General features: G+C 44.2%; 1 protein-coding gene across 1 annotated transcript in view; it reads left to right on the plus strand.

Moving 5' to 3' along the window:
• Positions 1-15,516, plus strand: part of LOC121559822 (neuron navigator 2-like) — a 329,305-nt gene that overhangs the window by 236,283 nt on the left and 77,506 nt on the right. Inside the window, exons 5-8 of the mRNA XM_045208606.1 lie at positions 5,148-5,220; positions 5,451-5,703; positions 5,946-6,002; positions 8,348-8,481. Of these exons, the coding sequence (XP_045064541.1) occupies positions 5,148-5,220; positions 5,451-5,703; positions 5,946-6,002; positions 8,348-8,481 (517 nt within the window). The remainder of the gene's footprint in view (positions 1-5,147; positions 5,221-5,450; positions 5,704-5,945; positions 6,003-8,347; positions 8,482-15,516) is intronic.

The following is a 15,516-nucleotide window of genomic DNA, read 5'->3' on the forward strand; positions in this document are numbered from 1 at the left end:
TGTGTGTTTGTGTGTGTGTTTCTCTGTTTGGCCTGAGCTGAGAGATATTTGATGGGGATGCGTGTGTTTGTGTGTGTCACTACTGTGTGTCATGTGCATGTGTGAGCTCTTCAGCTGAAAGCAGTGCTGGAGGCAGGTGCAAACAGTCATTATGCACATGTCTGCTGCTTTGTGCATTTTAATACAGAGTGAAAACACACACACACACTTTCCCTGTTAGCCAGCCACTCAACACCCATGACCTACTGAGAGCTCCATTACAACACTTGACTTGATTGCTGTGGTAAAGCTGCATTCAAAACCCTGAAAAGCTGCTGGCAATTAACAACTCTGCACTTAACCTCTTGTTTTAAACCAGCAAACATGTAAACAAGCTTAGGACATATAATGGAGTGATATAGGGCCTTTTTCTCACCATCTTGCTCATTTTCCTGTTCATTCTTGTAGCATCTCAGTCTTTCAGATGAGTGGGGAATAGTTGTTTTTACAACTGTCAGATCCTACATCTGTGGCCCTCGCACACACACACACACACACACACAAGCGCCCCTTTTACCGCTAGTCCCTCCCAGTCTCATACCCTTGCCACCCAGGAAATAACCATAGCTTTCGCAGTGACATGCTCTCATTGGGGTAGTGTTGACACAGAGGTGCTAAAACCACACAGGACGCTCCTGCACCCCACTCACATACCCCTGAAGTACTTTAGGTCTGTCAGAGGCCTACTTCTTACTGTGGAGGGATACATTCGTGTCACACACACACACACACACACACACACACACACACTGCTCTGTTGTTCGGGTAGATTTATTGATGTGGATTGTTTAATTGCAGTGTGTGTCGTGTTTCTGGGTCACAATGTTTTATTTCCAACTTCCTGTTTCGCCCTCAGTTTGGCTCTAGTTCAGAGAGATTTGTTTCTCTCTCCTCTACTGGGAACAAACATTACTACTAACTCCATACAGGTAGAAACCATTTCAGACCTGTCTTCCCAGTAGGCCTCTCTGAAAACTAGGCCTTAGGAGGCTTCATAAGCCCTCAGAGAATGTCAAATGGAGTTTCCTCCTTTACATCAAGGCATTGTCAGTTCTAAACTTCAACCCGTGTTTCACCTTCAGGTGCCACTCAAAGCCATGACAGCTGTAAGCCTGCCAAAACAGCATTTGACTTAAGTGTATGCTGTTATATACAGCGTCAGGTTATCATGACTGACATTCCTTCCGTGTCCCAACGGTTCAGTACTAAGGCCTTGGTCATTCATAGATTATGTGACTACTGTATTTACATATTATATGATCATATAGATTGTATTGATTGATAATGTGAGTCCCCACTGTGATGCGTGATTTGAAAGAGTCAGGCGCAGGAGGGTAAATCACAGTATACCGAGTTTATTCCGTAATCCAGCGTAACCAGTCCAGTGCGCAAAACAGGCGCACTGGAACAAACATGCACATGGGGAAAATACCCCGGCATTACAAAATACTGAGCTCAACCGAGCTACTAATCCTCACAATGAACAATCACCCACAAGGACAAGGGGGGCAGAGGGAACACTTAAACACGTACTAATGATGGGAATATGAACCAGGTGTGTGTAATTGACAAGACAAGACAAATGGAATGATGAGATGAGGAGCGGTAGTGGCTAGAAGGCCGGTGACAACGAACACCGAAGCCTGCCCAATCAAGGAGGGGAGGCAGCTTCGGAGGAAGTCGTGACACCCACAGGTGAATAGTGGAAGCGGGATACCACTAGCAGGATACTGTCTGAAGTGAATGTGTAATCAGGTGTATGACAGCTAGCGTGCGTTCCTGCATACATGTGTGTGTGTGTGTGTGATACCCACCTGTATCAGCTGGTCAAACTCCATTTAATCAGATGCAAGTGCAGAGCAATCACAGGTGCCGTGCCGCGTAGTGTTGCTAGGCAACCCCGTATGGAGGAGTGTCACCTGTTTGACCACAAGGTATAGGCTTTGCAACGGTTTGGGTTAGTACTCCTCCTCATCCCTCTCTCCTCCTCATCCCTCTCTCCTCCTCACCTCCTTATCTGTGGGTAGAGAATTGTATTTATCTCATTTCTTGTCGCTCTGTGTCCTCTTCTGTATCTAGACCGCACTCAGTTGATTGTTTCACTGTAAAGTACTGTAGGATTGGTGCTATTGGTTTGTGTTTTTTTATGTGTTGGGTTACTTGGCACTTGGGTGCCAGTATTACCAGCTTTCAAAGAAGGTAGTTGTGTAACACTATGAAACTGTTTAGTTGTATTAAATGGGGAGGTACAGTACGTTAAAGTTGTGTTATGTGTTGTGTTGACCTACTACAGGGTTGTTGACTCTCTAAAACCATAATGTAAGGGTATTGTAAAGAGAGAGAGGTATTTACGGGGTTAGTGTTATCTCGGTTCACAGGTGAGGTCAACTCAGTGAAACTGTCTGAGAGAGTGAAAGGTGGGAGGAGAAACACATAGAAGCCGACTCAGTCATGTCATAAGACAGGATTCCTTAAGACATGAACAAAGCTTCCGGTGAGGGGGCGTAACACACACACACACACACACACACACACACACACACACACACACACACACACACACACACACACACAAACAATAGATTCTCTGTGGTGTATGAAAGTGTTTGTTCATAGGGTAGTTGCAGGTCCGGCCCTACTGTGCTGCTAGCTGGCTTAGACCCAGCATGTGATGACAGCCTTAGAGAGAGGTGTGTGTGTCTGAGAGAGAGCCACAGTACAGTAGAACAGTGGTTAGTGTGATACTGTATTTGCTGTGATCATGCCTTCAAGACAGGTTTCGAGAACTTGCTAGGGAAGAGGGAACACTATGGAAATATTGCAATATAATTGTATCTTGGTTATGAAAGTTGTATTTTGCAATTACGACGGTTGGTATTTTGTATTATTTTGTAATAATAATAGTAATTTTTAGGCAGTGTAATTTGTCATTATTGTTGATTTAATGATGTAATTATTGTCGCTGTCTAGGTGGCCATATAACTGAATGGTCCAGTTTCAAAAAAATGTGGGATTGCAAGTTATTCAGTTGCGGTGTAATTTGAGTACTACTTGTGTTCCAGTGTTCAATCTACCTGCAGGGTTAGACTATCTGTTGCTGTGTCTAGTGTGTGTTTAGTGTATAGGGTGGAGAGGGAGAGACGTATATACTCCATCACGGTTACGTGTGTTGTCCCCATGACGTCAAAGCTAGGCACAACACCTATTGACTCAGTGGCTTTATTACATTCTAATGAATAACCAGACTGTATTTACTCAAGGTTTATTAATCGTTGATGAGAAGAGCACTCACTGATCAGAATAGAGGAGAGAAAGAAGAGGAGATACCAGAAGAGAGGACAGGACAGGAGAGGATGAGGGGAATACAAGAAAACTAGAAAAGCATATAAGGACATGAGAGGATGAGGGGATGAGGGGAAGACTACACTGGAATTCCCAAAGTTGAAATTCTGAATTGATCCCATGTTTGAATACAGATTAAATGTGTTTTCTAAAGTTTATGAGCACTGTTTGCTCTCTCAGCGAGTGTTTTTATTTAGCCAGAAGCATCTTTATTTGTACCCCCTCAGTACCAGGGGTATTTGGGTCAGGGGTATATCAGAGAAGGGGTCAGGGCAGTATTTTAGTAGTGTTGATATATGTGTGTGTGCGTGTGCATGAGTGCCTGCGTGTGTATGGGTGCGGGTATATCACAAGGAAGATGGTGACATTTAAGTGGAGGGGTATCTCATTAAAGCTGAGAGTGTTTTAGTAGGGTCTGGGGGGTATTTCAGGGTGGCTGGCGGGTAGTTCAGTGAGGCAATGGTGGCATTTGGATCTGGGGTATTTAAAAAGACAAGGGGTATTTTAGTGAGTGGGAGATATTTTAACTTTGTAGCGAGCAGAGCCTGGTCTAAATTCCTCCTGGTTCTCAGTCTGTGTGCTCCCTGACCTCCTAGCATGTGTCGCCCTATAACAGCTGTTCTGGGGTCAGCAGGTCACAGAGATGACAGAGGGTCCACACTGCTGTTACAGCTCACTCACTGACCTGGAGTCTGCTTCTGTTTCATCATATAACATCATTGAAATGTCTGATCTAGAATCATAGGGCTAGAAGGATGATATTGATATTAATGTGTTGAATAGGTATTGTTATTTTAGTTTGTTTGCTATAAAGTATGATGCGTTATTTTTCTAATAACTAAACCCAATTCACACTAATAGAAGGTAATTGTGATTGCTTCTATTTCAGTAAACTGTTTATGTATTCTAGGTCTGCTTATAGCATTGGGTGTGTATAGTTTGCAGAAACAATGGTGGACCTGTTTTCAAGGTGGTTTGTAGTAAGTGCTTTGGTGGAAAATGTAATGCTGCAGTGTATTACTAGGGTGCACCCACTACTTATTACCGATGGTGGAGATGAATTATGCCTAGGTATATAGCACAAGACGGATTCCATTAAGGTTCCTTAATTGAACAGTCAAGATAGTCTTAATGGCTGCTCCTCAACAGTATGAACAGTGAAAATGACAGCTGCTGTGGCATATGAATCAATTGTTATATTGCTCAGTCCCTCCCTGTTTGTTCACCTGAACCTGACCGTTGACAACCTTTGTTCGCCCCTGTTTTTTATTGATGATGTCATTCGATGACTCAGTTTTATTTTGTTCACTTGGTGATGACATGTGCAGCCAATGGGTTGTATCGAAATAGGGTCACATGACCCCAAGCAAATTCTGTCGACCTATCATATCACCTGGCTGTCGATTTGTTGACAGCTCAGCACAGCTGGGTCAGTATGGTTGCATTGGCTGGTATCTTAGTAACAGGGTCAAAGTAGAATGCTTCGTCGTCTAAGGTACTCCAGTAGTGGTGTATGTCTGGCTTATTTGAATACTGCTTTGACTAGGCTATGTCATTAAACAATCTACTCACCTTACTCAGGTCGGCACTCTGCGAAGTCAATCCCTGTAAGCATGTCACTAAACCCTAAGGCTGGCAATGTGTTTGTGATTGCTATTTTTGAGTAGGCTGCTGATAACTGCTTATGCGTTATGACTGTGTTAAATCTGAATGTAAATTCAGAAGCACCTGTTCTAAGTTCTCTCTGTCTCTCTCTTCCCCTCCAGATTGAGAACATTGATGCCTGCCTCAGTTTCCTGGCAGCCAAAGGAGTCAACATACAGGGCCTGTCTGCAGAAGGTAAACTCACACTCACCATCACACACACCTGCTGAGACTACATTGACTGACTGTAGTGGCTAGAATATTGTGTTGTGAGCTTGTAACTTACTTTTCTGTTTTAATCTCATCTCTCTCTCTCTCTCTCTCCTTCTTCCTCTCTCTCTCTCTCTCTCTCTCTCTCTCTCTCTCTCTCTCTCTCTCTCTCTCTGTCTGTTTATTTACCTCTCTCCCCTGCTCTCCTTACACAGAGATCCGGAATGGGAATCTGAAGGCCATTCTGGGGCTCTTCTTCAGCCTGTCTCGCTTCAAGCAGCAGCAGGCCCACCGCCAGTACTCCCAGCCCCACCTTAACCCCCAGCCCCAGAGCCCTCACCCTCCCCTGAGCCAGCAGACCAGCGCCCCTGCCCAGCTCAGCAGCCACCCTGCCCCCCCTACGCATGAGACTCCGGACCCCACAGCACAAGCAGCCCAGAAAACAGCACAGGCCGAGATGCAGTCCAGGTAAGCCTGTTGGATCACCGCTACACTGATGCATTTTGGAAGATGTAGTTCATAATACTTTGAATTTTAGATGTCTTCCCTCTTGCTGATGTCATCAATGTTCAATTTATCATTTCTGTCTTTTTGCCTCTCTCTTTCCAGTTGTCTTAGCTCCAGTCTTCTGGAAATGTAAAATGGTCCATTCTGTCTCTCTCCTGTCCTCCATATCGCTCTCCTTCTCTTTCTTTTTCTCTCTCCTCTAGGGATGGGTCTCAGAGTAAACTGCTCAAGTTTTCCCTTGGTCAGAAAAAGTCCTCTAGGTCAGCTCTTTTTCTGTCCCTCTTTCTCTCTCTCTTCTTTGTGGTCATGCATCTTCCTCCTCCACTCCTCCTCCTCATCTTCTAATTCTCCCCCTTTCCTCACTATTTCCAGAGTAGGTAGAAGTTGCCCATAACAACTGATACAGGGTCAGATCTTTTTCAACATGTAATGGTTATGGTTACTATAGAGGGTTTATTAATATGATCCTAGATCTGTGGTAAGGGCAACTTCTATCTGAAACTACTATTCTACTCTGCATGAGTTTTGAAGAGAGGGTACTCCTGTCTGACTCTGGCATCACGCCTCATTTGGCATGTCTGCTTAATGGGGTGTGAGGGACCTTTAGATAACGTATGTGTGTGTGTGTGCGCGCGCGCACAAGAATGTGAGAGAGCACGTCTCATGAGAGAGCACGTCTCACTGTGAATATGACCTTAATAATTAACAGAGATGGAGGAGTGGGTGGGTGGCTTGAATTTGGTTGTGTGTTATGATAACCGATAGGGTAGGTCACTACTACTATCCTACTACTACTGTACTGTGTACTGTGAGATAAAGGGCGGCAAGGTAGCTTAGTGGTTAAGAGCGTTGTGCCAGTAACCGAAAGGTCGCTGGTTGTAATCCCCGAGCCGACTAGGTGAAAAATCTGTCGATGTGCCCTTGAGCAAGGCACTTAACCCTAATTGCTCCTGTAAGTTGCTCTGGATAAGAGCGTCTGCTAAATGACTAATTATTTATTTATTATTTCATGTTTATTCAGTGATGTATCGCACACTTTATGCATTCATCTGGGCCCGTATTCATAAAGTAGGAGTACAGACCTAGGATTATATCATTATCAAAAAGAAGGACCTAATCCTAGATTAACCCTCCTACTCTGAGACGCTTTATGAATAATGGCCATGAACTTTGATTTACAAGCATGTCACTGTTTTCTACACTAAATGACTGCATTAAATGAAGTGAAATTGAGGAGGTGTTGTTGTTGCATGCTGCCTAACCCAGCATAGCAGGCGAAAAAAAAAGATGCCTGAACGGAGTCCCCACATCCATTTATCAGGGGCAACAGAAGTTAGGTTGAAAATACTGTATACCTCAAAACTGGAAACATCCGCTTTTTGCCAACCCAGCGGAGAGTGCATGCTGTCCATCCCTGGTAGTGTTTTTGCATTGCACCTGCTCCCTGTCCAATTGACCTAAAAAACTATGCAATAGCCCCACCCTCTGGTCAGCATGTGTAACTGCAGGTCAATATTCAGCTGGGCATAAATACAATCAATATCTGGAAAGGTGTTTTTCTCTCTCCTTTTCAGATTGTAATGCGTTTCTCCTCCACTGCTTTACCTTTTAATCTTTATTTTTTATATTCTTACTTTCTCGACTTGAATGAAAACTGTCTTGATGTGCAGCCAAGGGGGAGCATAGGTGACATTAGGATAATTTCATGATTACGATTTAATGTGGCCACATCCTGAATGAGAACGGACAGAATACTTTTCATCAGTGAATTGTAAACAGTGTATATCATGATTAGGCTAGCAGTGAAGCCTGTGACTTAATATCTCACTCAGAATTAAATAATGTATTACATTTTGTAGCTCAGTTGGTAGAGCATGGTTCTTGCAATGCCAGAATAGTGGGTTCGATTCCTGGGGTCACCCATACGTAAAATGTATGCATTGCAAGTAAGTCGACTTTAAGTCCCTTTCGATAAAAGTGTCTGCTAAATAAAATAAAATAAATATAAATAATATAAATATTGTTTATACACTAAATATTTTCAGTGTGTTAATTTAAGAACGCTCATGTCACCATAGTCTTTATGACATGAATGACTTCCTATAGCCCAGAACATAGTTTAATTCATGAGACAGTTAGTTCACAGGCTAACAGTCTTTCTAATCACCATAATTGAAAGTCAATTGAGCTAGACCTATTCTCCCACTAACAAAAGCCACTGCAGTCCTGCTTGGCCATGTTAAGGGATTTTTGATGTTTTTAAAGGTCACTCAATCAGAGTGGCAATAACGAAATAAGAGTTGTTATGTTCTACACCGGTATTGAACTACCGGTCATAATCTGTTTATCAGACCAATGACGACAGCCAATTATGTTTACTCCACTGATGCTGAATTAGCAGTTTATAGGCTTATGTGAAAGATGGACCCGGCTGGAATAGAGTGTTGAATATTGACTTTGACTCCTGGCTATTGCTACACAAGAGATTAGCTAATAATATGGAGGTACAGATAGGTGGAAAAATATTGGACGTTTAATGAATGTATTGCCTAATCCTTGCTCTTTGTGCCATTGAGTGTAAACGCTCTATTGCTCTCTCTCTCAGACTTCCAGGCCCTAGTGCGAGGGTGTCCACTGCTGGCAGTGACATCGCACCTCGCGGGTCGGTCGGTGCCGCCGGCAACCGGCGCAGTCAGGGCTTCATAGACAAGACCAAACCAGCCACTCACCTGCACAAAGGTATGTCTGTCCTTCACACACACACATCTCGATCGTATTTCGAGTCATGGATCAGGCTTTGTGTGGGCCATATTGCCCAAGGCTGAATTCCAGACACATATATAGTCATAAAGGACCAAATGCCTAAACCACCTGTCAAGTCATTAACGCTGACAGACTGTCCTGGTCATGATGTGGATGATGATGTCTGTGAGTATAGCAGCTATCCTAATCAGGCCGTTATAGTGTTGGAGTCCATAGGAGTCACCCTTTCTCAGAATAGACAAGGGCCTATCCACAAAGCTTCTCAGAGTACAGTAGGAGTGCTGATATAGGATCTGTCCATATAATATTATTCATTATGATCTAAAAGGCTAAACTGATTTCTAGATCAGCGCTCCCACTCTGAGACGCTTTGTGGATACGTGTCCCTGAGTGCAGACACCCTCTCCCACCCACAATGCATTGCATCAGTGCTGGAGCACTTTACTGCTATGTGAGTGAGTTGGGCCATGAAATGGAGTATTCATCTTTGTTACCCATATTGAGGGCATAAACGGTTATTCATTAGACAATGTTGTGAGTCAAACTAGACATGATTTATGGTGCCAGATGCTTCACCTATTTAACTGGATGTTCATATGATTTTTCTATCTTGGCAAAGGGAGCTTTGGGATACAGAAATGAACAGTACAAGCTTGGCGCTTCAATACTGTGTATTTCGAGGACAGTCGAAACACTGTGTGTGTTTGTGTGTGCGTGCCTGCCTGCGTGCGCGCGTTCGTGTGTGTATGGACGTGCCACTGACCTATAGAGAGTGTGTGTGCTGCATGTCTCCTCGTTAAATGACATTGACATGGGTTACAAGGTGAGGTGACAGTGTGTGATTTATAGAGGTGTGTGTGTGTGTGTTAGATTTAGTGTTGAGCTATAGAGGTTACCATGACCTGTAGTTGGTTGCTGGTATGACCGCTATGCACTGTGCTCTGTCTAACCTCACAGGTGCTTGCTTATAGCAGGACACTGTGAATTACCTATGACTAGGGCTATGGCGATCATGATGTTTTGTCTGTCGGTTATTGTCATGCAAAAGACTGCCGTCTCACAGTAATTGACCTTTAATGAACATAAACACGTTTAGCATCTCCAGGCCTCCACGCTTGATATCATATGATGTGCCCTGAATCAATTTCCTCAATCAATTACCATTGGATGGCCTGCATCTTTGTTGGTGTGTAGTCACACAAATCAAAATTCAATCAAAATCGTTATCCAGGACACACTTTCTGGGGTGAGAGAAGAATGACATAATTCCTACAGAAAAAAACATGGTTCAAATGATACTCAGCTGAGTTCGTTTTTATTCGTTTGACCCTGTGTAAACCTTACTATCACAAGGCCTCTAGTCTTCTCATGTTGCTTTGAACTCACATTGTACTTTCTCTATAGCCCAGAGGCTGTTAATTATATTTCTATGGCTATTACAGTGTGGCTGGTGTCTGTCTACTGTTACTGTATTCAGGTAGACTGACACTCTGTTTACTGTATTGAGTTAATGCGGCTCTATTTTCTGATTGTGTTTAGCCAGGGTGAAGCTGTTTGACTGTGTATTTAGTTAGAGGTTTTAAATAGCTTCTCTGCACTGCTGTCACCACTCAGCTGGTTTACTGGGTGGTTTACAGACTCACTGTGTTTGTCTTTCACAGACTCACTGTATTAGACTGTATGAAATATGGGGGGAGAGAGATGGAAAGAAAAAAGAAAGAGAGGGTGATGAGAGAGAGAGAGATGTGAAGGGTGCAGAGGGACAGGCAGCACGTAGGAGGGGAGGAGGGTTTGGAATCATCGCCCCCCTAACCCCCCTGCCTTCCCTGTTGAGTCGCTGCCAAATCCCTCCCCCCCCTCACCCAACTCACAACTCCTGCACAGCAGTTCCACTCAGACTGCACTCTGTGGAACGTCTGTCAGAGTTTGGGACTGCTTCTCCTCTCAGCTTCTTTTGGTCTCTACTCCACTGGGACAGTGATACAGCAGCACTCATGAGGTTTGTCATCTGTCTAGTAATACAACATTTTACTTAGTAAGCTTTACTGTACCAATTTAGCAACAAGTTAATGAGCGGGAACATTCAGTGATTTGCTACCTTGAAATAAAATGCTGAAGATGCTAAGGCTTGGTAAAAACTGACGGTTCTATTGTCTGGCCTGAACTGTTCTGAGTCAATGTGCTGACAGTAGAATGTAAAACGTGTCACTGGAACCATCCTGTTTTATTCAGTAGCGAGACATGAGCATACAGTTGGCCTTCCTCTTATGCTTTACATTAACACAAGGAGAGAGAGAGAGAGAGAGAGAGAGAGAGAGAGAGAGAGAGAGAGAGAGAGAGAGAGAGAGAGAGAGAGAGAGAGAGAGAGAGAGAGAGAGAGAGAATTTTTATTTCACTTTTGTTTATGATCTATTTCACTTGCTTTGGCAATGTAAACATATGTTTCCCATGCCAATAAATCCCATTGAATTGAGAGAGAGAGTGTGTGTGTATGTGCGTTCTATGCAAATGTCTGTATGGGTGCTTACTCTTGTGTGTGGACAGTGCAGACATTGCTGAATGAATGGCCAGCTGATGAGCTGTAGCCTCTCTGTTTGAGTGTATTCATGTGGAGGAACTTTAAAAGTTTCACTCAAAACAAAGACTGGCTGTCCCACAAGGGCACAATGAGTGAGGTGTGTGTGGGTGTGTGTGCATGCACACGTCTGTTATCTGAATTTGGAGATATACGTAAGCAGTTTAAACAGATTACATATTGTACTCCTTAATAGAAGTAGACTATATTAAATTAGATTAAACTGAGTAATTGAACATATAAGCAAAAAACAACAAGTAACTTTTAGTGGTCTATATTTATTTATAGGGTATTTCTGTGTATAGCTAAAACATGATTGCTCTCTGGGCATTCCTGGAAATATGTCTAAGCTATTTCTCTAACTATCATACAGTGACTGTACTGTACTGTATGTTGCTAAAAAGGCTCTTCCTGAATCTGGACACATTCATAATCATATGTTTAGGCTGAGTGTCATTCTAAACTGTATACAGTGTCTGTAAGTATGATACTGCTCTTTCCCCCCAGACTCAGTCATGGTTATATGTTTAGGCTTTAAGTCTATCTCTATATGTTTCTATAGGCAGGGAATGCCCAGGTCAGTACTGACTGACGGGTGATCTAAATGACAGTCTTTTGACCGTGAAAGCGGTCGAGAGGGCTAAACAGTGTCAGCCGACGCTAGCCCCTCTAATGCATTTAAGCTTTTTGTGTGTGGTTGCGTTGCGGTCTCGACCGTGTTTGCCTCCCGGTTTAGTTAAGCCATTACACGCTGGGGGAAACCATGGGCCTTTTGAAGTGGCTGTGCTGAACAAACATGTCTCTGACACATGCATGCGCCCCAACACATGCACACACACACACATTGAGGACGTTTGTATTGTAGACTTGGTACTGGCACATATAGACAGTAACACAGACACAGTGGAACACACACACACAGGCGTGATTATCCGTGAAAAGGGCTCTATGTCCACTGTGCCAGGCGGATATCCCAAAAGCCTGTGATGTTATCAGGACCCAACCCCAGAGAGAGAAAGTTGATAGAGAGAAAGGGGAGAGGCAGAGAGTCAAATAGAGAGGGACCGAGAGAATATAGAAAGACAGAGACAGTACACTACATGGCCAAAAGTATGTGGACACCTGCTCGTCGAACATCTCGTTCCAAAATCATGGGCATTAATATGGAGTTGGTCCCCCCTTTGCTGCTTTAACAGCCACTCTTCAGGGAAGGTTTTCCACTAAATGTTGGAAGATTGCTGCGGGGACTTGCTTCCATTCAGCCACAAGAGCATTAGTGAGGTCAGGCACTGATGTTGGGCAATTAGGCCTGGCACGCAGTTCCCAAAGTTGTTCGATGGGGTTGAGGTCAGGGCTCTGTGCAGGCCAGTCAAGATCTTCCACACCGATCTCGACAAACCATTTCTGTATGGACCTCGCTTTGTGCGCAGGGGCCTTGTCATGCTGAAACAGGAAAGGGCCTTCCCCAAACTGTTGCCACAAAGTTGGTAGCAAAGAATTGTCTAGAATGTCATTGTATGCTGTAGCGTTAAGATTTCCCTTCACTGGAACTAATGGGCCTAGCCTGAACCATGAAAAACAGCCTCAGACCATTATTCCTCCACCAAACTTTACAGTTGGCACTATGCATTCGGGCAGGTAGCGTTCTCCTGGCATCTGCCAAACCCAGATTCGTCCGTCGGACTGCCAAATAGTGAAGCGTGATTCATCACTCCAGAGAATGTGTTTCCACTGCTCCAGAGTCCAATGGCGACGAGCTTTACACCCCTCCAGCCGACGCTTGGCATTGCTCATGGTGATCTTAGGCTTGTGTGCAGCTGCTCGGCCATGGAAACCCAATTCATGAAGCTCCCTACGAACAGTTCTTGTGCTGACGTTGCTTCCAGAGGCAGCTTGGAACTCGGTAGTGAGTGTTGCAACCGAGATCAGCGCTTCAGCACTCAGCAGTCCCGTTCTGTGAGCTTCTGAAATAGCCAAATCCACTGATTTGAAGGGGTGTCCACATACTCTTTGAGATGGTATACAGTGCATTCAGGCCCCTTCCCTTTTTGTTACAGCCTTATTCTAAAATTGTTTAAATTACTTTTTTTACTCGTCAATCTACACACAATACCCCATAATGACAAAGCGATTTTTTTTGCAAATGTATTAAAAATAAAAAACAGAAATACCCTATTTACATAAGTATTCAGACCCTTTGCTATGAGACTCGAAATTGAGCTCAGGTGCATCTTGTTTCCATTGATCATCCTTGAGATGTTTCTACAACTTGATTGGAGTCCACCTGTGGTAAATTAAATTGATTGGATATGATTTGGAAAGGCACACACCTGTCGATATAAGGTCCCACAGTTGACAGTGCATGTCAGAGGAAAAACCAAGCCATGAGGTCGAAGGAATTGTCTGTACAGTCGTGGTCAAAAGTTTTGAGAATGACACAAATATACATTTTCATAAAGTCTGCTGCCTCAGTTTTTATGATGGCAATTTGCATATACTCCAGAATGTTATGAAGAATGATCAGATGAATTGCAATTAATTGCAAAGTCCCTCTTTGCCATGAAAATGAACTTAATCCCCCAAAAACATTTCCACTGCATTTCAGCCCTGCCACAAAAGGACCACCTGACATCATGTCAGTGATTCTGTCATTAACACAGGTGAGAGTGTTGACGACGACAAGGCTGGAGATCACTCTGTCATGCTGATTGAGTTAGAATAACAGACTGGAAGCTTTAAAAGGAGGGTGGTGCTTGAAATCATTGTTCTTCCTCTGTTAACCATGGTTACCTGCAAGGAAACACGTGCCGTCATCATTGCTTTGCACAAAAAGCGCTTCACAGGTAAGGATATTGCTGCTAGTAAGATTGCACCTAAATCAACCATTTATCGGATCATCAAGGAGAGAGGTTCAATTGTTGTGAAGAAGGCTTCAGGGCGCCCAAGAAAGTCCAGCAAGCGCCAGGACCGTCTCCTAAAGTTGATTCAGCTGCGGGATCGGGGCACCACCAGTGCAGAGCTTGCTCAGGAATGGCAGCAGGCAGGTGTGAGTGCATCTGCACGCACAGTGAGGCGAAGACTTTTGGAGGATGGCCTGGTGTCAAGATGGGCAGCGAGGAAGCCACTTCTCTCCAGGAAAAGCATCAGGGACAGACTGATATTCTGCAAAAGGTACAGGGATTGGACTGCTGAGGACTGGGGTAAAGTCATTTTCTCTGATGAATCACCTTTCCGATTGTTTGGGGCATCCGGAAAACACCTTGTCCGGAGAAGACAAGGTGAGCGCTACCATCAGTCCTGTGTCATGCCGTAAAGCATGTCCTGTGTCATACAGTAAAGCATCCTGAGACCATTCATGTGTGGGGTTGCTTCTCAGCCAAGGAAGTGGGCTCACTCACAATTTTGCCTAAGAACACAGCCATGAATAAAGAATGGTACCAACACATCCTCCTTGGTGACGAACAATGCCTTTTCCAGCATGATGGAGCACCTTGCCATAAGGCAAAAGTGATAACTAAGTGGCTCGGGAAACAAAACATCAACATTTTGGGTCCATTGCCAGGAAACTCCCCAGACCTTAATCCCATTGAGAACTTGTGGTCAATCCTCAAGAGGCGGCTGGACAAACAAAACCCCACAAATTCTGACAAACTCCAAGCATTGATTATGCAAGAATGGGCTGCCATCAGTCAGGATGTGGCCCAGAAGTTAATTGACAGCATGCCAGGGTGGATTGCAGAGGTCTTGAAAAAGAAGGGTCAACACTGCAAATATTGACTCTTTGCATAAACTTAATGTAATTGTCAATAAAAGCCTTTGACACTTATGGAATGCTTGTAATATTAGGCTTGGGTGGGGGACTCAGGTGCAGAGACGGACACGCGGACAAAGAGGGTGAATTATGATGTAGTTTATTCAGCGTGTTATGGTAGAGAGAAGCAGTGCAGGGTGGAGTAGCTTCAGGCCGGGGTAGGAGCTGAGTAGGGTGGAGAGCCAGTAGTCCTGAGGGCTGGATGACGAGGATATCAGACAACAGAGCAGGTTGCGGCGTGGGAATGGCAGGCAGGCAGGCAGCAGGAACAGACGGGATCACAGGTAGGGTAGGAACGAACTGGCGCTGGAGAGGTGTCCAGCCCGGGTAGATAACTGCTGGTTGATTGTTGACAACGAGCTGCAGCTGGATGTAACTGATCTTGTGAGAGAATGGCCACGCCCCCTGACCTAGATCCTCTGACAGGACTGCACAGCAGGGGGAGACAGACACAAACAACACACACAGGGAAAAAGGGAAAGGAAAACCAGCAGGAACAGGACCAACAGTGCCGGACCGTAACATGTAATTATACTTCAGTATACCATAGTAACATCTATGGTATACTTTGTGAAGTATACCATAGACCAATACTTGTGTTATTCTCAAAACATTTGACCACGAC

This window comes from Coregonus clupeaformis, chromosome 3 (genome assembly GCF_020615455.1).
Source record: "Coregonus clupeaformis isolate EN_2021a chromosome 3, ASM2061545v1, whole genome shotgun sequence".
NCBI lineage: Eukaryota > Metazoa > Chordata > Actinopteri > Salmoniformes > Salmonidae > Coregonus > Coregonus clupeaformis.